The 24,890-nt window shown below is 44.5% G+C and overlaps 1 protein-coding gene across 13 annotated transcripts in view; it reads right to left on the bottom strand.

Moving 5' to 3' along the window:
• Nucleotides 1-9,099: 9,099 nt before the first annotated feature.
• The window catches only part of LOC115399264 (transcription factor COE3), a 68,513-nt gene continuing 52,722 nt past the window's right edge, over nt 9,100-24,890 (bottom strand). For 4 of the 13 annotated variants that reach the window (XM_030106544.1, XM_030106545.1, XM_030106546.1 and 1 more), the window contains exons 11-16: nt 18,076-18,164; nt 12,929-12,994; nt 12,498-12,669; nt 11,865-12,104; nt 11,264-11,431; nt 9,100-9,972 (exon numbers count right to left, since the gene is read on the bottom strand). In XM_030106544.1, coding sequence (XP_029962404.1) covers nt 9,941-9,972; nt 11,264-11,431; nt 11,865-12,104; nt 12,498-12,669; nt 12,929-12,994; nt 18,076-18,164 — 767 coding nt within the window. In that variant the 3' untranslated portion in view covers nt 9,100-9,940. The remainder of the gene's footprint in view (nt 9,973-11,263; nt 11,432-11,864; nt 12,105-12,497; nt 12,670-12,928; nt 12,995-18,075; nt 18,165-24,890) is intronic. The other 9 variants (XM_030106556.1, XM_030106557.1, XM_030106554.1 and 6 more) reach the window with 4 other exon arrangements.

The raw sequence follows: 24,890 nt of genomic DNA, 5'->3' as shown, positions 1-24,890 counted from the left end.
TTCCCGTCTTTTCATCATTTTCCTTGTATTTAATTTAGGAAGTGATTTCATGTTGTATCCACTCAGTTCAGCTCACAATTAATTATGCTGTATGTCTCTCTCCTCGCTGCAGCTCTGGATGTCAGAGCTCCTTCTTTTATTTCTGAGTGGTGTTTTCCATTAGAGGGCAGTACAGAACGGGAAACAGAAATCAACATTTCAACCTTGAATTCATCCTGCACATTTAATCTGTAATTTAAATGTTTATACGTTATTTTATTTTCATCACAACCCTGTTTAATCCCTCTGGGATGAATTATTCTTCTTAAAAAGACCACATGAAGAGGGCAACAGGGTCGTGTTGAGAAGGAAAAAAAAAATCTGTTTTTCAGTTTTTTTGATTCTCCACATTTCCTCTCAGTGATCTGTTGTAACAGTGACAGTTTATTCTTCCCCTCTTAAATTCTTGATTCTCCTCACTGTCTAGTGCAGCTCCGGAGTGACCCTTACTTGCCCGTAGTTATTCCTCTTCTCCTCAGCCCAGGTAGCTTAATAACCCACCCTTCCAAAAATAACCCCGGCTCTAACCTCTGCAGCGCCGATTCAAGTGGCCCGCTCGCTGAATACATTTGAACTTTGCTACATTTCTGAATTTCTTATCCGGTCGGGCTCCGCGCCTGGGCCGTCTGCGCCGCGCTCGCCGGACTCACTTACTCTGCCACTGGAGCGGCGTCGCGGCGTAAATGTTGAGGCAGCAGACAGGCAGATGAAGAATGAGACTCAGTCTGTGGTTTCACAGAGGGCTAATGATGCCTGTGGTGACTACAGGCTACAGTCGGCCCCCTAACGAAGGGAGCTGTGACACAGCCACAAGGGGTCCCATTTAAGCCGGGCGCACTCTGAAGTGCACTGTAAGCACCCTCCTTTTTTTTTTTTTTTTTTTTTTTTTGCTCGTGGCTAAGTAAATTCTATGGAATGCTACGAATTTAGCGAGCCAGAGATACTGATGTCTGTGGAGTTCTGCGGTTGATGTTAAGAAACAAGTCCAGCATCAAAGCTTGAAGCATGCTGCCAGTAATTGGCCATGTAATTGTATGGTTACCTAACAAGGACTCCCTAAAATTAATTCACACCTTTTTATTTTATATGCCATACTTGATGCTGTTGAACTATTTAACAGCAGCAGCAGCAGCAGCAGTGTTGTTATGTCTGTGTTATATCCTTGTGTTTTCACTGTGCAGACCACTTCCATATCATGCTGGCTCTGAGATAAAAAAAAAGGAATTAGATTAAGAAAGAAAAAAAAAAAAGAAGAAGAAGGTTGAGACGATCTCATCATCCGCACTGTTAATCTCTGTGAAACCTTTAATTTTGGCCTAATATCAGCCTCCACTTCAGAGAGAGGGGAGACCGTGCGAGCGCATGTGCGTGCGTGCGTGCGCGCGCGTGTGTGTGTGTGCTTGAGCATGTGGCCACGCATGTTGGTGTGTGTGTGTGCACATGTGTATGTCCATATGTGTGTGGGTGAAGTGGATGATATTGAGTCTGACTTCATAAATCACCCAGACACTGATAAACTCCCCATGCACCCACACACCGCTAATGGGCAACCCTTAAGGAGTGTGAGTGTCTCGTGCGGCGTTTGATTCAACATTTATTAACCCCCTCACACTCGCACACTTTCTCTCCCGCACAACACACACTCATTTGAGCCCCCAGAATAAGCGCGGATGCAGTTGGTGGCATCGCTAGCTTTATGGCGGGGTTCTGACCTGGCCAGGCTGTATTAATCATGGCCGATAGTAGTAAGATACATTTTAGCTTATACAGCCACAAACAGCAACAACAACAGCCCGTGAATTTCCTAACATTAGTTTCCTTCTCATAACTTATATCCTGTCTCCAACTCCCTACTTCCCATCTCATATCCTGACACCCCTCCTTATTATAGAACAATTTTCTGCCCCCACATCAAATACAAACACACTCTGTGCTTCCATCTCTCGCTCTTCATACATGTCGGCCCATAATTCTAATTTTATCACAACCTGCACCCCTTGGTACGAGTCTCAAGCTCGGTGGGGACCCCCGCGCACGTTAATCCCGCAGCCGCAGCCGCGATTCATAAATAGCTGCTTTTATTCTTCGGGAGAAGTTTTGTAAACCCAAAAAACAAGTGAGAGTCTTAACTTTTTGGAAAGGCATTAACGCGGCCGCAAGCGGCGCGCCGGTGCATGGAAGCCAAAGGAATATCCGGCATGCAGATAGGCAGCGTCCAGCAGTCAGTCAGTCAGGCAGGCTGATAGACCCGGGGATAGATAGCTGGATAGGCAGACATTAGACTGGGGCTTGGCTGCGCTATCAGGTTTCCCCCCCCCCCCCACCTCCCCTCCCCTCCCTCTGTCTGTCTGCCGGGACGGCCCGGCCTCTGAGGCCCTGACACCGAGGCACCGCGCAGCCAGCCACGACAGCTGCCACAGCAGCATCTAATACCAACACACTCCGCGCCATGCCACAACTACAAAGAGAAACATCATTTCAATCACGGCATACTTTGATGCTCTTGTAATGATCTTTGTGTTTTGAGGGAGAGCGGATTCGCATGGTGCCTTCTCTTTTTTCTTTTATACTTACTTTTTTTTTTTTTTTCCCAATATTTATTTTTTGTTGTTTCTTTTGAACAAAGAGACTCCCTGTGACAGCAGCAAGTTTGGGACAGCGGTGATGAGACAGAGCAGGATTAAATGAGAAAGTAAAAGAAAGCTGTGTGTGTGTGTGTGTGTGAGAGTAACCTTGCGTCAGCGTGTCATTGTAACCTGGTGAACTCCGGCGCTGGTCCAGGGGTCTCTAATTAGGACCGGCTGATGAACGGCCATACATTACGTGAGAGCGGGCGCCTGCGAGTGTGTGTGTGTATCAATCTGTGACTGCGCAGCGCTCTTGTCAGCGCGGTGCGCCGAGCGTCTCAGCCTGGAGAAAGTGCAGGTCTAGCCTTGGTCATGTTGACGGAGGGGCGGCACTTCAGAGGCTCCAGGACCCCGTGGCACCAGTCTCCCCAGTCCCCCAGACAGACTGGGAGCATCTGGGCTCTGTCAGCGCCTCTGGCCCCTGCAGACTCCGATCTATACATGACGGGGGAGAGGAGTGCACTGGATCAGGGGGAAGGAAAATATGAGCCAGATTCCTTCGCCCTGTGCAGAACGCAGGCTTCGCCAGTTAGCATGGAACATGTGTACGTTTGCATTAAAGCCTGATAACAGGTCATACTGATTAATTTTGTATGATGTGAGATGGGAGTTATTGATTAGAGACTAATGCCGGGAAAGTCCTTTTTATTAACTGTCCAATTAAGTATTAATTAAAAGTGTGCGGCTAAAAATATGCAAAGCCTGTTCAGAGCAAAAACATCAAGATAAGACTGATAGATATCATTCCAGAGTTTCCTTATGAAAGTGAGCGATGATTTGATCAAGTGGATACAGCTCCTAAGCTCTGCCACATGGAAACTGATACGCACACTTGCCAAGACTAATTAATCCATACACTAAATTAGGAATATAAACTGTGGTCCCAATTTAACAAGGTCAGTTTTAACTTCTCCCTTTACACTTTATTTAACTGTGTAGGAAGAAGGGGGAAGGAAAAAAAAAAAAAAAAAAAAAGAATCCCTATCAATGCGCAACGCTTATTATGATTGACGATTGATGATTAAGTCCTCCAGCTGACACACACCACCAAAGCCGGTGAGTTGGAATTGGATGTGACACATACACAGTTCTGCGTGTTAGGTAATTCGTTGACGAGGGGCCAAATTCATTTATGGAACAGCGGTATTGGCAGGCATGGACACTCTCTGCAAAAACAACGATAATCACAGAGGTTTGGCGCGGCGTGACAAGGACTCTTCAGGGAAAGGCCCTTACACGCTGCTTTGTTGGCCGTCCCTCCCTAAGATGGAGGGAAACATCCGCCTCTGTTCTTAAGATGAGAGTCGCGCCGAGCGGGAGGAGAGGGCTTTCTGTAAGGTGTGGATGATGTTCTGAGGGCTTCATTAGCGCTTCTTGGGTCTGCTTTGTCGCTCGTTGCTTATTGCAAAATCTCAAATGCCTTCAGTTTTAAAAAATACACATTTTGTTATATTCTTCCTTTTTCACATCGACGCGATACGTTATTTCTTCTCTCTCTTTGTAAAAATTGATGAAATAAGGGCTCTGATAAATCCCCCATAATGAAACATGAGGGGGACCCAGTCTCAAGCCATTTAATCTCTTTTCGCATTCTCCATTTTTTCTGCTAATGAGCCTTATTGACAATCAAACAGAAGCTGTCATCCCCCAGGATGCAACACTCCCAGCCCCTGCGTGTTTGTCATAGTGTCCTGGCAATCAGAGCTGCCTGCAAGACCAGGCTGGCAGTTAGTGGTTCTCACAGCAGCGCTGCCTGAAAATGGCACACTTCCTGTAGAGTTGCAGCTGCCACCTCTGCTACTTCCATTACTTTCTATAGCATGCAGATGTTGTATCAACATTCCCTGCCAAGGGGACTGCAATAACTGTGAGATTCATGCCATGTTTCAGAGGCACGTCAATTTCTCAAGTGGCACAATTAAAGAGGGAAATACAGTACCAGGTTTTTCACAGGCGCTGAAATCGGAAAAGGGCTTTTTCACTTCTTTTTTTTTTCTTTTTTTTTTTTTTTTTTTCCAAAGAGGGGCTGTTTCATAAGGGTTCAGAAATCCACCCGATTTTTACTGCCCTTTTCCTGAGTTGAGCTGTTCAGTGAGCCTTTGTGCGGCAGACCTGTTGTGACCCACAGCGGATATGGAAATGGGGCTAAGGTTTTATGGGCCAAACGGATTGGACACAGTCAAGCTCAGGGGGCATGAATATTGGATGTTATTTCTGCTCCCTTTTTATGTAATCCATTGCCAATACATTATTAATAGATGATATCATATCCAGAACTACTGGACAAAGCACTACAGAGGAGTTGTATGAAAGGAGCTCTATGTGGCGCAGACTGTGGCAGAAAATACAGTTGAAGTGATATTATTTTATCACTGTAGCCTCGCACACCCCGACCAGGAAGTCTTCACACTCTTAATGTTTTTTCGGGCAAAGTATAGTTCATAGTGGGAAAAATGTGGTGAATACTGTATTTCTGCCAGGAGTAAATCCTGCATTTGTGGGTTTCAAATGCACTGAAACATTGATGAAGTATCAAATGACACCCAAATACAAGTTTAATGGATTTTGAAGCGCTGGGATACTTTGCTCATCCTTCTTGACTGCAGTGAGTGAAGTGGAAATCTTCCGCGAGGATCTGGAGTTTTCCGTGCAAAGCTGCCTCCCAGTTTACAGTAGCAGGGGAGCAGTGTATTATCTGATGTTCGGATCCACGCGCAGGAGACTGTGCGAATGTGGGACTGTTTAAAAAAGAAAAGAAAAGATGGCGGGGTGTCAGATTCTCCGTTTTGATTCAGACGTGGAGATCTTCAAAAAAAGGTCAGACTTCCAATTTTGATTCATTGTCATTTCAAAGTTTGGATCTCTGGCTGTGCAGTTTTTATGAGTCACAGAAGCGGAATCGTACTCGTGTATAAACTTCACGAGAGTTGCAGCTACTTTTTTTTTTTTCTTCTCCCGCCCCCCACTCCACAAAAACACATCGCTCAGCGGTTACACAAATCCTGCCTGTCCAAGAGCAAATCCTCAAAAAGTACTTCTCAGCAGCAACTGCCCATGAAGGAGAGGAGATAAACTGTCGTCCAGCTCTTAGTTTGAAGGCCTGCCGCGATACTGTACATCAGCCGGTGATAATGCCATTAAAAGTGAATGTTTAAGCCTCTCAATAAGGGTAACGTCGGGAGTGGGGTGCGTAAGGTAATATTCTCTTTTTAAGGTCAGTTTGAATTGTTTTTTCTCATGGGAAACGGCAGATTGATAAAGAGCAAACAAAAACCCCCTTTTCTGAATGCTTGTCCTCCATGGCCTCAATGAAGGTTTCATTCCTTTATATCATCCAGCCCAATTCCCAGCATGCACGGCCATTGTGGCTCTTTCAACTGGAGCTCTCCATTGACTGGCTCATTGTCCGGCCGCTCTTTTGTGCGCGCTATCACCGGAGCACAATCTTTCACCTGAACAGCACAGGAGCGGGGCCTGGACGCGGCCACGTTAAAAGAAAGGAAAGAAGAGAGAGCGAGAGAGAGGAAAACACACATACACACACACACACGCTCAGACGCCCATGTAGATGCCAGGCTGCACAATTAACCCGCCTCTAATGAAGAAATATCCACACGTATATATCAACTTTTTAAAATCCTCCAGCGATGCTTGTTAATAACGCGGCTGTTCGTCATGCGCAGGCAGCCTGCGTCACACAGAGATGTTCAATATCACCACTCAGGCTTATATTATTGAGAGGAGGGTTTTTTTTTTCTTTTTTTTTTTTTTTTTTTCTGAAATATAACAATGCATGAGCAGATGTTTGAAGAGTGGCCCTCGGCAACACAAGGCTAGTTAAGATCGATATTGCTTTCAATATTTCTTTCCTTTGACAGATAACCAGTACTGAGGAAAGTCTTGATAAGAGTGGCAACATATGGATGTGGTGAGCCTCGCTCTCTTTTGATTGCGTGACCCCGTGACCTTTGCCTGTGTTTGAGAGGGAGGCAGCCACATGGTACGGTGGGGGTCTGTCAGGCTCTGGTTATAGGGCATTATTGACCCAGGATTTATAAATATTTAATGCACACATTAAGATCATGGTGGAGGGTGGCCATTAGAGTTCTCCAATAAAAGAGGCTCTCACGATGATTGAATGGTGTGGCAGAGCTAGTGGCTGATTGTTGGGTACAGAGAAACCTGCTGAGACAATATACTGCACCTCCAGCCTGCCCGCCAGGCTTCACAGCTCTTAAAACTGGCAACAACTGTGCAAACTTGTCATTTTTTTATTGCACTTTTATCCTCAGAAATTCTCTTTCTTTCTATCTATCTTTCTTTCCTTCTCCAAGTCTATTTCCTGCTCAGTTTGGTTTGTTTCAAATTTAAATATTTATCGACTTTGTGCAACTTTTTTTTTTGTTGTTGTTGTTGTTGTTTGTTTTATTGAGTGAAAGAGACAGAAGTGAACAAGGTGATAGACCCAAACCTGCGTATCTGAAACAGATAATGCAACGTCAGGAAGCAGATGTGTGGCCATTGTTATCAGACGCGCTGGATTATCGAGGGAATGATTTGAAGCGCGAGGCAGCTGAAAATTAAATGGCCCTTTTGAGTGTATCTGTCCTTTGCGCTATCAGCAGCTCCTGGACTATCACTGCACCGGGAGATCTTTGCATGCCGCCTGACATAATAAGCTGTGATATGCTGATTGCCACTCGGGTTGCTGTCGTTTAATTGTGCATTAAAGGCTGAGGTGGCCTCTGACAATGTTGCCTTGATGAGAAATTGACATTTTGTGACCTGCGCTCGGCAACCACTCAGGATGCCAGATAAGATGCTCAGTTGTTTTTAAGGAGAACCACTATTCCTCCCTCAAACACTTCTATCCTTCTGTTTGACCCACTTGATGAGTATAGATTTCACCGTGGCCCTCCTTTCAGCGCTCAAACTATAAGAGGTTCAAAACGATACCAGCCCTTATAGACAAAGGATAACCTTGCTCTTTCAATGTATCGATTCTTTATTAACTAGGTGGCTTAATGCAATGAAATGAGGGATTTGAATGAGCCCCGTTTGGGGTGCTTTGAATAAAAAGCTTGCAACTGTTTATGAATGACTACAATGAACCTTTGAAGCACCACATATGCAGAATATGCTGATACAAAGACCAGTAGGAATATGTCACAATGTCAAAGTGTTTCGCTGAAAGAATACGGGTTCAGTAGCAGTTTTCATCTTTTACAGATGTTACACTTTTCCACAGGTTTCAAACAGTTATCTCTATAGCAATGTCTAAAACACTACATCTTACAGACGAGTCACAGGTTTGTCCTCAGAGCTTTCGACTGTCTTTTTTTTGTTGTTGTTCTTTTTCTTTTTCCTCCTTGTTCCTGATTGTCAGTTTGTCTGCCAGCCAAACTGTACTCAAAGCTGAAGAAGTCCACAGTTGAGGTGCTATTGTGTTTTTACTGAAAATTTTTAATAAAACATCACTTATTCATTTCTGTTTCCATTCCAAATGTTGACATTTTTAAATTTTTCTTCCCTGTAAACACATGTAAGCTATGTGGCAGAGTCATAAGTGGTGAGTAAAAATGACTTCTATACAGTCTACAAAACAGAAAAAAATACAACCACAAATGGAGTGTTTTTTTATCTCCAAGGTTGCCCCTCATGCACATTAGTCTCTATTGGATCTTAACAACTATCATATGGGTCACAAACAATTTATTTGACAATACAACCAACAAAGTTTTTCTCCAAAATGGTCTGTATAGATAATTTAAAATCAATATAAAAATAAACAATGAAGTTTGACTTCCCCTTTAAAAAAATGGACAGAGAGTCTTGACGGAGTAACACAAATTTTGGAGGATACACATGAATTATATGCACATTGCATTTCATCAAATACAAAAAGAAAAACAAATGAAGGCAACAGTTCTTGGCTGAATTATCTGTGCTGCATCACTATATTAAGGGCATGACGATTAATACATACATAATGAAAAGCAATATACAAAATTTCAGAGATAAATACATTATTTATAGTTGATATGTTACAAAATTTCCCTCAGTGAGCGCAAGTGTGTGTTTGAACAGAAATATGACAATGAACTACTATACTCCTACATTCTCAATGGGTTTTCATTTTGTTTGTTTGTTTTTTTTCAACATTTTTTGTTGGTCTAAAAGAACATGAAAAAAGACAGATGTATAAATATTTAGCACAAGTTTGGCAATATCACAATAGTCTACAATTTTTAACCACATATAAAACACATAGGGGGAGTTTTGGAGCTAGAACGGGGGAGACTGCTCCTCATCAACAAGAAACAGACTTCACAGTAGCCTAGGAATGCATTAATATACAGTGCTAGCAAAAAAGTTGAAAAACATGGCAAAACACACTTGCTTAAAAGGAAGCTCTAGACATGGAAGTACATCATATTCATCAACAGAGCAGTGTTTTGTACACGTCAGTGTGCTTGTTGAATCAAACAGGATTTTTTTTTTTTCTTTTAGCTTTTGAAGATGATTTCTAGCTACAATAAATTACAAAATTTAAGTTAAAATGCAGGAATGAAACATGATACAACCTTACCCACCCAGCCCTGCCCCATTTTCACTCGTATTTGTTGTACTTTTAATGATCGATTTTTCTACATTATATATCTCATATATTTTTCCAGTTGAAATTCAAACTGTCTTGGCCCCTGTGTATTTTTCCTCACACATAAAAATACAAAAAGTCACATTATAAAGACACACAACTGTTGTGAATCTATTAAAAGAGAGTTGAAACAGAAAAAACAATTTCTGAGGCAAACGAGTTCATTGGCAAATGTACTGTACATCAGTGTTTTTACTTTACAACCAGATGGTGAGTCCACAGAGTCCCTTCCAGTATTGAATGTGTGGCTGATTGGACGTCTCCGAGGCCGAAGCGCAACCCGACAGGTATACAAAATAAACCCTCCATCGTCCCGTGTCCTCTTCAAGGGTGATAAAATGGGGGAAAAAATATACAGGAGGAAAAAAAAAAAAAAAATCCCACAGAAAAGAAATATTGTTCCTTGTGAAATCCTTGTTTTCTGCGGGTTTGTGAAAGTCATTAAAAAAAAAAAAAATCACTTCTTTCTTTTCTTTTTTTTTTTCCTTCCATTTAGTCTTTAAAAACGGAACAAGCGGCTGACTATACATTACACCGGCATTTTTGCAGTGTGCTGAGGGGGTGTCCTGTGAAGTGGTAGTGTGTAGACTGGTGCTCGAGAGGACGAAAGTGCATTTTACATTGGAGGGACAACCAGGCCGGACATGGCTGGGGATGAGAAGGGGGAGACAGAAACAAAGCAGACATTACTCCATCAGGCCACAACAAGGCGTGGAAATAAATATCAAAATGCTCTAATTCATTGCATGCATGTTCGTGTATGTGCGTGTGTGTGTGTGTGAGTATGTGTGCGAGTCCAGCCATCTGACAGTGCGCGAGTGCGTGAGTGCACGCCTCAATGTGCCTGTTTGCGTCTGTGCTTGTGAGTGTTTGCCGTGTCCGCCAGCCTGCTGCCGCGCGTCCTCCTAACGGGGGAGAGTTTGAAAACCTCCCTCCTGCTCTGACATTTCAGCCCCCAGCATGCCAGTCCTGCTATGTGTGATATTTCTCCTGGCGTTGGGGTAATGGCAAACAGTGGCCCAGACTCCCAGGAGATGCGGCCGTGGTGACGGCGGAGCAACAACACGGTCACTTCCCACAATGCTACAGTACGAGACACTCCTCAGACCCCCCCCCCCCCCCACCCCCCCAACCTCAGATTCATTCCTCTCACTTTCCCTTTTCCTCCGCTCTTCCCTTTATCCTTGACTCTCCGGCGCTGAGCAGCGCATTAGTCCTAACGTTTCCACGTTCCCTAAGTTGTGCCTCTGCGTCATTATCCAAGAGAGATTAGGCAAGATCAAAGGTAGCTTCCGTTATTTTACCAACACCATCTGCTTAGGATATCATTAGCAACTGTACCTCACCCCGAGAGTTTATATATTCAGTATTTTCACACGTTTTAACAATTAGGCGACTAGTGAAGTGCTGGGATGATATATTATTATATTGCACTGAGTATATTTGTAGAGTCATGGTTGAAATGCTTTTAAGTTTGCCAGCGCAGATGATGGCAAGGCATTGCTCATTAATTTCTGCACAACATGTATTAATAAGTATGAACGTGTAGCAAGATGAACTTTAATTTCCCACTTCATTAAGCCCAATGTTATTAATCTTGGGGCACACACTACGGCTAAGCTTGTTTTCAAAGCAATCATGTTGGTCATGACACATGCACAAAACCTAATAAACATAATTACTAAAACAATTCTGGGAAGGTCTTTTCCTGCGACATCAGAGCGGATCATTTGTATGAAAGGGCAACAAGGATGCACTTTGTGTTTGCACAGACACGACGGCACTCGCGATCGTACGTCAGTGTGTGTGTGTATGAGTGTGTGAGTGTGTGTGTGTGTGAGTGCGTGCGTGCGCATGCATGCATGTGTATTTGAATGTGAACTGAAAGGTGTAAATTGGCCTGTCAAAAAGCATATATTTGTAATGATTAATCCCTCACCAAACCGGACAGAGGCCTGAGCAGCGGTATCTGACCAGTAGTCCGTGGGGAAGGGATGAGGGGGTGAGGGGGGCTCACCTTGCAGTCCGTTGCCGTTGGCGCTGGTGCAGGAGGGGGGTGGGGAGGCCTGGGGTCGGACCACAGGGGCGAAGGCGCTCTTTTGTTTAACTGTAGAGGCGATAGGGAAGGAGAGGGAAGGAGGGAGGGTGAGAGTGAGAACGTGCTGTGAGCGGTGCTGGAGAGGGAGAGGGCAGTTAAGGTAAGGCTGGGATAGTATTACTGCCAGGGGGGATACATGATCAGTACTCACAGGCCCCTACCGTCAACATCTTGTCCGGTTGAACAAATACAGGTGGCATATGGCAAAATCCACATAAAAATGAATACCTGGCGTAATTCGGAGCTACACGCGTGCCCTTAAAAACTGCCTCCACGAAACAAGTACGTGTGAGTGAAAAGCAATAAATTATCGCCATCAATAATATTATAACCCCCCGTCAGAAATGATTCATTGAAGTGAAAAACGAATGTGGGAGCTGGAATTAAATCAGCGGCAGCTTAGTGCTACTACGGCGGCGTGCAGTCGTGGCGAGCTACTCACTTCCATATGGGGAGTTGGCAGAGGATCCGTTGAGGAACCCAGGGGAGCTTGGCACTCCCAGGTTCATACCGGCATTGCCGTAGCCGTTCATGCTGTTGCTGACGGTGTTGTAGCTCGACTGCTGTGGGGTGCTGCTGGAGATGTAGCCCCGGGGGGACACGCTGCTGGTGTTCCGGCTGTAGCCCACTGAATAGCACGGGTGGGAAACGGAAAAGGGATATTCATTCATTTCTTTCTTTTCTTCAGTTGTTGTATTTACAAGGGAGGTGGGGAAAAAAAGGAAAAAGAAAAAAAAAAGTCCATTGATTACAGTAAATGACACTGGGAATTTACTGTTGCAATCAAACACTTTTATACCAGCACACACTGCAGATGTCAGTTTAATAAGAGAAGAATCTGGCGCTTAATTGCCCCTCTTTAACTGCCTATGAGGACGTCGACAGCAAAATGTTCAAAAACATAATGTCTATCAATTTTCCAATTTTAATGAGTAAAGGAAAAAAAAAAAGTGTAGTTTAACTATTTCTCATTTTGCAGCTACACCCCTGGAGGACCCTGAAGGACCCCTTGCAGGACCCTGTGCCATATGTTTGAGAAGCCCTGAGTTACGGCGCCAGACCCTAAATCACATACCTTGGTCATTCCCTTGTGACTCAGACACGTTGACTGCTAGTTGGCTGCTGAAGGAGTTGACTCCCATCATGCCGTGGGAGGCTGTGTTGGCGAGAGAGGGGATCTGGTTGTGGTTGCGGGGAACGCTGTACAGGGCCTCGGCGATGTCAGCTGCCCTCTTCAGAATGATCTCCTGAGAAGCGCAGAGAAAGAAGGCAGAGGTTTTGTTATTTATGTTTTTTTTTTTTTTTTTTTTTTTTTTTACAGCAATGCTTTCTCTTTGATGCGCGGTTCATGGCTATATGGTTAACTGAACAATACACGGAGCCTACGTTGTTCCAGATATAGTGGTGAAAATACCCTTTGGTGATGCTATCAGTAAATTTTCATTTGTTTTTCCCTCATTGAACAGAGCGATGCGCAACCTGAAAGCAGGCTGTGTGAATGCTGACCTGATTGTTGTGGGGCATTCCATACAGGGCTTCGACGAGATCGGCCGCCCTCTTCAGTAGCACCTCCTGATGAGCAAAACAGGGAGAGTAAATGTTAGGACCCGGCGAGGTTACGTCTGAGACCCCTGTCGTTCCTGCGGTAGCAAACAATATCTGAGGCAACATTAAGCAGCGGGGTCGCGGGGAGCTTTAGGAATGTTTACATATTCAGCGGCCTAAATAAAAGCCAGCTTGATTTAAGAGGCACCGGAGCTGCATTTATACGCCGCTACCATTTTGCTCCTTCCATCCATGCAGAGCAGTGAATAATGTTTCCTATCTTAATTAAACTGGCATAGTCCTTTAAAAAACAACACCTCACCCCTGATTCTAGGCTTCACGTTTGCTCCGGAGTTCAACGCCGAGTCCCCTCTCTTCAGAACAATAAAGTGAATTAGCTCTGGGTTAATCTAGTTCTGTTGTAATGACATTAAGGAATTTTTCAATTAACCTCTTTGACTGGCTGTTGCAAAGGACTTCACAAATGACTTCCCATCCAGCAAGAGCTGGGTGCTTGTGCCTTGGGGACACGGATGCTCAGGATGTGGTCTTATCCATGTCTGCATGCTTGCCCCCGCTTGACAATGCGGATTAGCTGTGTTGCTTTGGCTCTTAACACTGAAAATGAGTTGGCCCCAAATTCTGTTTCCCCACCCCCCACCCCCCGCCCGCCCGCCCGCCCGCCACTCCACCTCCACCCCGCTCCGTTTCGGGCTTTCAGCTAGGTGGGGTTTGGCCCGTTTGTGTGTCTTTATCTGCTCTTTGAATTCAGCACTTACAATTAAATCCCTCTCAAGCAACCAGACTGCTCTCTTTGTTTTCTATAATACAGAAGGCAATATGCTCTATGAAAACCCTCTCCTCCTTTTAGAGTGCATCTAATCTGACAAAGGCAAGTTGCAGACATGGCTGTTGCGTGTGTTTTTAAAATGCTCGCTTGTTGTCACCTGCTGTAGAGCAGAGATTTGTCGACTGTGCTGTTAGAACCCTGGTTAAAAGCAATGCAAATCTGTCACCAGAAACATCTCAGATGGCGCTTGTTTTCTTCCCACATTCGCTGTGTTTTCTTTTGCGGGCCTCGGTAATTTGTCTGAAGTGTTCCATCACTTGGCAATAGCAGTGTGGGATTAAGACGGCAGCTGCCGTAAATGAATGTAAACACAGCCTTCGCGCCTTCAAACAGCGGCCTCCAAGACTTGGCCTGCATTTCCAAGGCACAGCGTATGTAGTGTGTACGGAGTGTGTGTATGGGCCCTTTCATCCTGAGGAGCATATCTACCACAGTCCTTGATTTATCAAGATGAATCACTGTAGAAGCCACTTCCAGCGTATGCCATGCTCTCTTATAGAAACATATCGCTTAATCCACCCCAAGTTACCGGATGGGTGGCTCTTAGAATGGGCATTTACCTCTGAAATTGGTGTGTATGCTCAACGTTGCATGCATCTAGTTTGCATACAAATAAAGAATTATGGTTGTCGTGAGGCAGGTAGACTAAATGAGAGGACCAGCTGTCTTGATGTGTTCTCATCAGGCAGAACAGATTTCTCTCTCTCTCGCTGAGTGAGATAAAGTGGTTTTCTTTCTTTTTTGTCTGCAGTTAATAATTACCAATAATCTATTCTATCATATTTCAAGATCTCCTACATGGCTCTCAATTTTAAACAACAATTAAAGCAATTAAGACTGTCGCGCACGCAAGCCATGTTTCATTCTCCGTAAAACGTCCTCTCCCTCCTTGTCCATATGGTACTTTGCGGCAGTGACATAAGGACAGCTTGGAAAAAGGAGGGGAGAAAACGATATTGCCTCTCATCCTTAATCTGTCGTTTACCGCGTGGTGTCTTAACTAACCAAGCTGACTCGCAGGGCTATGCTTAAGTGGCAACCTAGTCATATCCGCGGATGATGAGAAGTGCTGCACCCAATCAAGGCAGAAGTTTGTTTTCTTCTGACGAGACGCTTTCATGCGTATCAGCTCACGCTGTGAATACGATTAGCACGGAATAGTGTTCCGAGGGCATTTCCATGTAAATCTCAATACTGCTCCAGCATAAGTGTAATTGGCTTTCTTGTCATGGAGACATATCAGAACACACCATGTTAAATTGAAACAATTAAAGGCTTCAAATGATTTCTGTTGTTCTGTGACAAACGCGTGACAGATTTCTCCCATTGTTTGCCGTGCTTTGCATAAAGGTCCCGTGTTCCGCACACCGTTTAAATGGGGCCGCTCACATGACAGATCACCTCAGATTTAGAGGCTGTTTTATGTTATTGCCATGAAAAAAAAAAAAATAAAATAATAAGTGGAAGTCATAACAAATGATGTGTTATAAAAAATATCTAACAATAAGGAGATTTGGTCTAGAAGAGCCCAAATGTGATTCTTCAAGCACTAGATTAACATGGATGTTGTATTTATATTATCACAGTTAATAAAAGAGGGCCTAGGTTATGTAGCTTGGAGTGCTAATGCCATTATAAAACTGTAAGGCAATTACTCTGTTAGCTCTAGCCTGAGGTAATGAATGCATTTAGAAGCATAGGGCCATTAGATGAAGGTACTTCAAAGAGCACAGGAAGAGAGATTCATTTAAATACATGGGTAATTGCTTGACATGAACACATTTGTAATATTTTCTCCTTGTGGATTACACAAAGAATTGGAAAAGAATGGGCTTATGCTCATTTTGGGAGGAAAGAAAAGAATCCAAAGCAATCAGCTTAATAATAAAACAATATTGAGTTTCCACTTTTAATTTCATAATGAATCTAATTTGTTACAGAAGAGAGAAATTGAGTGTGATATAATGTGATATCCAGTCTATTTGTCCATTACTGCCAGAGGGCACAAAATGGTATTATAAATTGTCTTTTTTATATTATGAATAGAAAATTGTTTTATAACAAGATCTTAAAAAGGAGGGTGAATTCCAAAGTCTCTCTTCACTTAACGCGATGCCCGCAAACCAATCTCCTTTCTCATCACTTGACTGCTCACACTTATTACTTTCATATTCACCCTGGACTTTGCATTGAATTTTTATATCTCCACTCCTCCCACAGGGTCAGACTGTCATCTGCGATGTTGTCTTAGAATTACGAGGTAAACTTCAATCAGAGGCAGCTTCCCCCCTTTTTTTCTCTGTGTAGCAACAATATTAGCGTGCATCCCTTGCTATCCATGAGCACTCCCATATTGGCTTTCTGTCTCCTTACAATTACCACGTGTCTTACTGGTCCCAGGGAGAAGGCTGGTGGAAATCAATAGCGCAGTAATATTATCAACTGGAGGGTGAAGTCATGGGAGGGTGGGGTGGGTGGGGGGGGGGGTGGGGGGGTTGGAGGCGGTGAGTGAGCTTGGTGTCGATTTGCCTTTCTGCTAATGCACACCCCGCGTCCTCCAGCTTTATCTTCTTTTTATAGAGTCTCCCTACCTCACCTGCACCCTGTAATGGCTGTTCTCTATATGCCGTTTCTGTTCTCGTTCCAAACGTACATGCCAGCTTCAGCCCGCCGCAGGCTGTTTTATTGGGAATGTGCTTTTGACCCCGAGAGCTGACCCTCAGATGGCAAGCTTAACAATGACGAATCACTTGGTGGGATCATTTACATGCCCCCTGAACCCCATATTTGGGTCCATTAGAGAGCAAATCAAATATTTATGTTGTTTATTGGAAGTGCAGGGTTTCATCTCACTGTGTGATTGTTTCATGCAAAGGCTGGGAGAGCGTGCTATATTAAGTATACACACACATCCAGGAAACTAATCTTGGGTTCAGTGTCAAAATCTGTCTCAGAGCCAACAATGTTTTCTATTCGAGGAGGAAAAAAGCGAGGTTTCTCTGTAATAAAGCTGGGTTTAACATCGTTGCTCTCTTTGTTCGGGAGATGTGGTTTTTTTTACAAAGACACTGCGTGACTTTATAAAATAGAAACAGTGGAGCTCGATTGACCGGCGATGCCTGCGGAGATGGAAAGAGTCATGTGGATATTAAAGGTAAAAGTGTACTTTACCTTTTGGTCTTCGTTTACAGTTGAAATTAGAGTAACATTTCATGTCTAGGTGTTGTTTCCTGCCTCCACAGGGACCGGGTCTAATTGAAACACTTCATATACCGAGCCAGGGACAAGCTGTGATGTTCTATTTCTCCACATCGCTTTGGTCAAACTTCTATAGCTACCACACGGTCTGTTCTTTATTAAATTGTCCGTTGGACATTAATGATATTGCTGTGTTGCATGCTGGGATTTAATAGATAAGGTCTTTAAAGGTTTTACAGTATTATTAAAACTCTGAGGTGGCCTCCACTTTACTACATGCCGAGGGGTTTTCAATGTACTAATCAGTCATATTATTACACTTGACACATCTGGAACGTCAGTCATCAAAATAGTTACTGGCAGGGTAGCAATTAGTGAAAACAGAGTGAGATTTTATCAATAGGAAAAAGAGTGAGGGAATCAAAGAGAGGGAAAAGAATAAAAGAATCAAAGAGATTTCTTTTTTTTCTTTTTTTTCCCAATGAGTACACCTTAGTTTTCAGGCTCAGATCTTTCAATATGGCAGCGTGTTTATGTGCCACAACAGTGTGTCTAAAACTGATGGGGCTTTCAACTCCTTCACCCGGGTTCAAAAGAAAACAATAAGAAAGCCAAAGCATAATAACATGCAGTCTTTGTCTATTAGCTGCAGTAAGACTAGGGGGTTTACGGCACAGGGTTCTGTAAACAAAAGATTAAACCAAATCGAGCTGCAGAAAATGAAAGGAAAACATGAGTGGGGTAATGAGGGTGCAGACGTCGTTTCTGACCAGATTACCATCTCCACAGACTACTGGAGAGGAAAACGCCTGATTGAGCTATTTTACCACACAGAGAGTTTACGCCTCTCTCCACACACAAAACCAATACCATTACCACACTGGTTAGTGGGTAAGCCACATCTGCGAGGCAGAGCTGTTTAGGGTCACAGTGCTCTAAGTTGATGCTGATGTTGTTTTGTTTGTCACATTAAAGAGTATCAAGCCGTTTTTTTTACCCAAGCTGGTCTGTGTCGCCGCGGCTCAGTGTTTTTAATGGGCAGCAGCGACGCCGTACTGACCTTTGGTAACCTCTCAGGATCGCCGGGGTGTCTGGGAATGACCTTCTGCAGCCTCTGGAAACCATAGTCGATGGTTGGCTCATTGAGGGCTGAAAGACAGAGAGGAAGGACATAGAATGATTAATATTAAACAATTTCAGGGCTAAATTTGAAAAAGACGGAGAGGAACTAATTGAGAAATCTGTTGGAGTTTACAGAACAAAAGTCATTTCGGAATGCCTAATTTTGTCAAAACCTCAGGGGCGAGACAATTTTTATGAAACATCAGTGGCTCTGGGGGGGCCAAGTGATGGAAAATGACACAGGTTCCTCTGACACTTGTGTCACCAAGTGCTATTCCATTAACAGCCGTGATGACCTACATCAGTCTGAGGATCCTTCACAGGAACCCTCCCCCTTTTTATCTGCCTGGGAATATTGACTACAGCAAACTACATAGCGAGGGTCTTTTAATCTAACAGAGCTTTAATAATCTGTGAAAGGCTGTCCACACATTGATCTAGTGTAAGTTGCTGTCATTTCAACCTTCTGCGCCAACTGTACTGCAACACTGGGTCCGTGAAATACGGCGGCAGATCCCATGGAGCCATTAATCTCTCCCACCCCTCAAATAGTAATCTGGGGCATGAGGCATATTGGGCGATGAATCAGAGGCACAAAGTAAATGAATCATAACCCAGACTTTGGTGAGAGCGGGGCGTTTTATGTCTGACAGTCCTAATGGGTAATTGAAGGTTTCCTTACAGCTCCGCCTGATTCTAAACAATCATGTGTACACTCATAGGCAGGACAGGCAGAGGCTGGGAGGGCAGAGGAGAGCAGGAGGGGAAGGAAGGGGGAGAGCAGCGTAAAGGGGGAAGGAACGACTTAATAGAGAACATCACTTCTCAATGTAGATATCATTTTCAGGAGAGTAACTCCGCCGAGCAAGGCGCTTCATAAATCAATGGCTTTCTATGGAGACTAATAAGAGCTGCCTGCCTCTATTCATTGTTCACCCTGTAATTTGGCCCATCACTCATTACTCAGCATGTAATTTCAGCATTAACACCGCACAGCTCGCTGAACCTGCTGAACACCAGAGAATGTGAAAGCAAGCAAACGCTCCCCCCCACACACACACATATACACACACACACACACACACACACACACACACACACACACACACACACAGGCAGGGCCACTGAAGCACGAGCCAAGGAGTCACGGCAGGGAAACGAACATTTATGTTTCTCATTCTTCCTTTTGTTCGCTCTCTCCTCTAAACACGCCTTCACACACAACGTATCGCTACACACACACACACACACTACCTACTCATGCATACATACAGTCGTCATGTTTTCTCCCAGAAACATACATACAATCGAACACACATGCACCACTTGGGCCAAAAACCTGAATACAGTAATTGCCAGCTCGACCGTGATCAGATGGAGCAATTATGTGTTCAAGCATGGACAATGCTGGGGTGCTAATCGATCGCAAGGATCTAGCTTACAAACGCACTGGTGTTCAGCCCTATAGCCCAGATACACCTGAATAACCCCCACGCCATGACAACATAAACTGCTGGAAATCTGATTTGACATGTCATCATGTACACCGGAACGACAAAGGTCTGTTTCGGAACGCGGGGGAAAGACATCGTCTCCTTAATAAAGGACTGATCTGCCGTATTGATCGCATATGACAAGGCTGTAGCAGGGAATTTGCCCCCTTTCCTTTGTTATTTCCACCCCCTTCTTATCTATGCACTCTGGCAGTCCCATAGATGTGTATATGTGTGTTAAAGCGAGTGTGAGTGTGAGCGCACGTGCCCGGCCGAGAGAGTGTATGCGCGGCAGCCCTTGCCAGACCCCGCTGCTCAGTGTGATGTAAATTGTGTATGTGTAAAAAGCACTCCATAATCAGGCCATCCATCATCAGAGGCTGTCAGTGGGCTCTCTCAGGGTGATACATCACGCTCTCCTGTCCTCTGCCTCAGCTGGGGCCTACACAACCCACCAGGCATGCTGGGAACACAGCCGGAGAAACGTACAGTACAGGACGAGACCTGGGTCGGGATAGGTGTTCTGTCTGATGTGCCTTTCCAATGATAATGATGCCCTACTGTAAGCGCAGAGGGTACGGTAACGGTACCCTGAATCCTGCAAGAACGCATTTTATTTATTCTTATACTGTGTTTATATAGAATATCATGCCTAAATGTGACAGCACTAAAATGTAAATCGCGAAACAAAAACTACAGTTAAAGTTGTTCAATCGGCCCGCCGTTCCGCGGTGGCAGTCCCGGCGTCAGGCGTGATCTCCACATGTTGACATGTCGCCATCTCATCTATCATGGAGATGATCTTTGTAACAACCCCGGCGTAATGAAATTGGTGACACAGAGCGCCATCTGCTATTGATTTCATGCAAATGCTTTTGACAGCTGATGGAGACTTGCATTAGCACTAAACGGTGCTGTCAGTTGATGAGTTGACAGTTTTGTAGTCATAGCATGTACACCGGTGCAGACAGACACAGACAATGTCAATAATCCTGTAAGAGCTGCTGATGATATATACTGAGCACTTATATTCAATCTCCACAATAAATGTGTGATGTGTGTAGTCATCGCATTGCTCTGCACATTCTTCCTCCGGAGCAAAGATTTTCTTTCAAGTGCTGAGCTTTTACAAGAATCATTGGGACTACTCTTCTTACTTTTTCTTATACCACACACATTGACAGCTGCCTTTTCCCCTCCTTCTGCCCCCACCTCTTCACCCCGTGTCTTTTTTAATCCATGTAACGTCATTATGCTCCAGCTTCACACTCTGTCATAAACTTAACTCGAATCTAAAGAGCGGACCTCGCTCCCGCATGACTCCATGCGTGCCAGAATGCGTCGCGTCCTCCGTGTCCCTCCGACACAATAAGGCAAACGAGGGCGGGGGGAGAGTGGGGGGGGGGCATGCCACCCCTCCTTACCCCTCCTGTACAGCTTCTCAATCGCTGCAAGGAAACATGAAACCCTCCACACACATCCCATAAATCCTGCGCTGGGTGGGGAGTCTAGCCGAGGGGAGGAGGGACCAAGAAAGGTGGAGGGGTGGAGGCCGACGCTGGGGGAGGTATGATAGTGGTGGTGGAGGGGGACGGAGAAGGAGGGGGGGGGTCGCTGGCACGTTCCAGTCACGCCCGCTTCCCGGCCCGCGGCCAATCAATACCACTTTCCTGTTTTAGAGGCGGGTAATTATGAGGTGGAGAGATTGTGTGACCTCTCACCCCTGCTGCATTACTCGCCTGATATTAAGATAAATTGCCTGATTTTGGGTAAACATATGCTGCAATTCAAACTGTCAGCACTGGTTTGCTCAGGGATAATTTGTATTGATCTCCTGGCTTCTTCCCCATTTTGCTTACTGACCTCATGGATAATTAGAGAAAAAGAGACACGGGGAGGTAAGGCAGGGCTTGCATTTGAATACTTTTCAGGAGAGATGAAGAGCACATGGAGGAGGTGGGGGGGGGGGGGGCATTAGAGACTAATAGAATTTTCATTTTCTCTCATTTTCTGCTCAGATTTAGACAGCTTACTTGTATTGTTCATTTATATTGCTTACACCTTTTTTTCTCTCGCTTACGTTACAAAGAGGAAGATGATTTAATTTCAAGCAGGACTCAGACTGCAAAGCCAAAATGACAGCCAATATGTTCGAATGAAACGGCTGATAACTTAAAGAAATTATTGCCTCCTGTGAGCAAAAATTTGCATGATAAGTGGCAAAAAATAAAGACGGACCTGCTGAAGAGTGTGCTTGTCCCTCATGAAGGTTCGGAGGAATATTTTTATGAATATTTTAGTGATTCTCTCTCCTGAGAGCGAATGATCATGTTTCAGAATATGAAGAAGTGGAATGCATGACTCGGTCTGCAGCTGTGACCATATCATTTCCAATTTTGAATATCGCGCATGCGCCCGCGCGTCCGTGGCAGACCTTCAGTGGAATTCCTCTGCCTGGAATGTGCACTTCCCAATCTTATTTTGATCTGACGCCTTCATCTGCCGCCCCTTTCATGCCACTAACACATTTTCCCCGAGAGCTCCTTTAGCCCGCCTCAGTCCAGCCACTTTACTTAAAATGTGGAGTGCGCGGCGCGTACATGGCATCCGAGTGTGGTCTGCTGCTCCTTCTCCATGTTCTCTAGAAATAGGACATGAGTAACCGCTCTACAGGAACAGTGTAACATGGCCGACGCTGGCAGCCAGAAGTGCTTACATGGCAATACACCAGTGTGTGCCCTCTCTCAATGAAAGTGGATTGAACACATGTATTGACTTACAGTATCGGGGTATAAACATGGGGAAATGTTTGAGGAAAGCAGTAAATTCAAGGGAAATTGTTCCTTGTTAAGTCTATGAGCCTGAATGGGAGCTTGTACAGAGTACTAGCATTCCTGCCAGCCATTACAGCTTATTACGATAACTCTATCTTTCCAGGAGATAAAAACCTAGCCTTGTTGCCATTTGCCAGCTATTACTTTCGCTAATTATACTTAACTGCTTCGAGCTTATCTCCACTCCTCCTACACCATTGAGCAGTTATTTTTTTCTTTCCCCTTAACACAAATTAGAGGTGGAGTGGGAGTTGGAAAGGGGGAGACAGATAAACAGCACAGGCAGAAGTTCATTCAAGTGTTATTGTATTTGTGACTTGTCAAACAGTCTGCGTGAAGCCTTCGAGACACCGGCAGTCTGTTAGACGGATGCACTTCACAGCAGCCTCAGCAAACGTGAAGACCGGCTCTCGCCGCCGTCCGGCGGCTGACTAGAGAGAGACGAGAGAGATGCAGATCTGCTCTCCGTGTTACTGTAAGGAGTTAAAACTGAATACGGCGCATAGGAGGAAGGTGAAGTATTCAAAGTCATGCTGCTGCTGCTCCTCAAATAGATTGGTTCCAGTATTCAGAGAACAGAAAACACGCATGCAGATGTAGACACCATAAAAAAAAAGAGAGAAAAAAAAAACCTCAAACCAAGCCAAATTTGAGTTTTCACAGCAAACCCACGCAGAGCAAACCTCATCTGTTTCAACACTGACCATATCATCTCCATCCACTGCAGCCAGTTATCACTCAGTGATTCCATCTCCAGCAGTCTCAAGTTGAACAGGAAATTAAAATTTCAAAGATCTGCAGTTAAGATAAATCAATGGAGACAGATCAATGTTCATTGAAATTTCATGAACTTTGAGCCAATACAGATGAAAAAAAACCTAGACAGTTACAGTCTCCTGCAGATATTGCTCCTGCAACAGATAAAATGTAATTAACACGGTTAAAAGGGAGCAATGTTACAGATTGCACATCCATAATTTCAGGCTCCCTTCATATTGGCTGTATTATTAGAAAGGGCCGAAGACACCTGTTCAATCCTCTTAGATGACATCTAAAGTATGTGTGCCACTTCTCTAAGGACGTCGGCGGACTTTCACACATTACCGGCCAACAGAAATCAAATGGGTTCCCTTCACAGCTGATTGCAAGCGCAAATTAATATTGTAAAATGAAGATCAATACATGGACGGGGCACAGATCGATGACGGCTAAATTACGGCCGCATTTTCCCCCTCATTCAAGATGAGTTGTGTTTTCCTCTCAAAGTCAATACCGCGCTGCCTCCCTCATTCATTTCTCAATAAACTTGCCGATGAATTTCAATCAAAATGCGGCAGCGGAGGGGGCTTGAGGGGGCTGGAGTTCTTTTAAAGCCCGTTGGGTGTGGATCATACTGAAAATGGGGCACGAAGAGGAGGAAGAGAAAAGAGGAGGAGGAGAGGGAGGAGGAGGAGGAGGGGAGAGATCCTCGTCTATCAAGAGCCCCCCCCCCCCCCCCTTCCCTGCCTCCTCTGTCTATCTTTCCTGTGGCAAAGGACTGATGCTGTGACTTAGTGAGGACAATCCATTTTAAGAGCCATTACAAAACAGACCTCTAACGATACAGTGGGACAAAAAGTGGGTCCAATTAAAATCAAATCAATGAATACTGTCCTTACTGGGAGAGAAAAAACACACACCCATACTTTCATTTTTCTCTTGAAAGATAACCACAATACATTTCACGGAGAGATGTAATGGGGCGAAAATACATGCTCAACTGCAAGTACTTATTTCAATCAATTTCCCGGAGCTGGATTTCACAGGTCACTTGCTGATAACACGCTGTGGAATAATGCCACAGTGTGCTTCTCAAAGCCTACCTGACAAGCTGCCTGACAGTGGGGGAGTGCGAGCACGTGTCACGTCAGCCCTCTAATTGGACACAAGGACCTTCCTCCGCGGTACCTTGTCGCGCGGCACACGGGCTCACAAGGCCTTCAAACCGGGCCCATCTAACTTGGCAACGAGTGTCTGCCCCACTCCTGCGGAGCTAGTGCTAAATACCAGAGTTGTAATGAGACAGGCAGGTATGGGGATATGGCTAGTGGATAACATGCTTTGACACATGCTAAAACTGTTGTGCCAACTGGTTACAACCCACTTGACTGTGGCGCTGACATTTATGAAGGCCTGTGTCATCCAATCTCATTGTACTGTTTCATACAGCAGCAAGATTTTTATTTTATTTTATTTTTTTTTTATCCCGCTTTTTACATGGATCTAAAATGATGTTTCCAAGACTAAATATACATTCCCTCGTATGAAGCATCGGGTGCGTGTTTGTCAGTCCTTCTCAAACGCCGATCTGTTTACATTCCTCCTTGAATGCCTTTGATTAGAGCATATCTTTGCTGTTGGCCACACCCCGTCACTGACCAGCAACC

This window comes from Salarias fasciatus, chromosome 13 (genome assembly GCF_902148845.1).
Source record: "Salarias fasciatus chromosome 13, fSalaFa1.1, whole genome shotgun sequence".
Classification (NCBI taxonomy): domain Eukaryota; kingdom Metazoa; phylum Chordata; class Actinopteri; order Blenniiformes; family Blenniidae; genus Salarias; species Salarias fasciatus.
The sequence above is the reverse complement of the archived record's forward strand: the minus strand, read 5'-3'. Positions and strand labels throughout refer to the sequence as shown.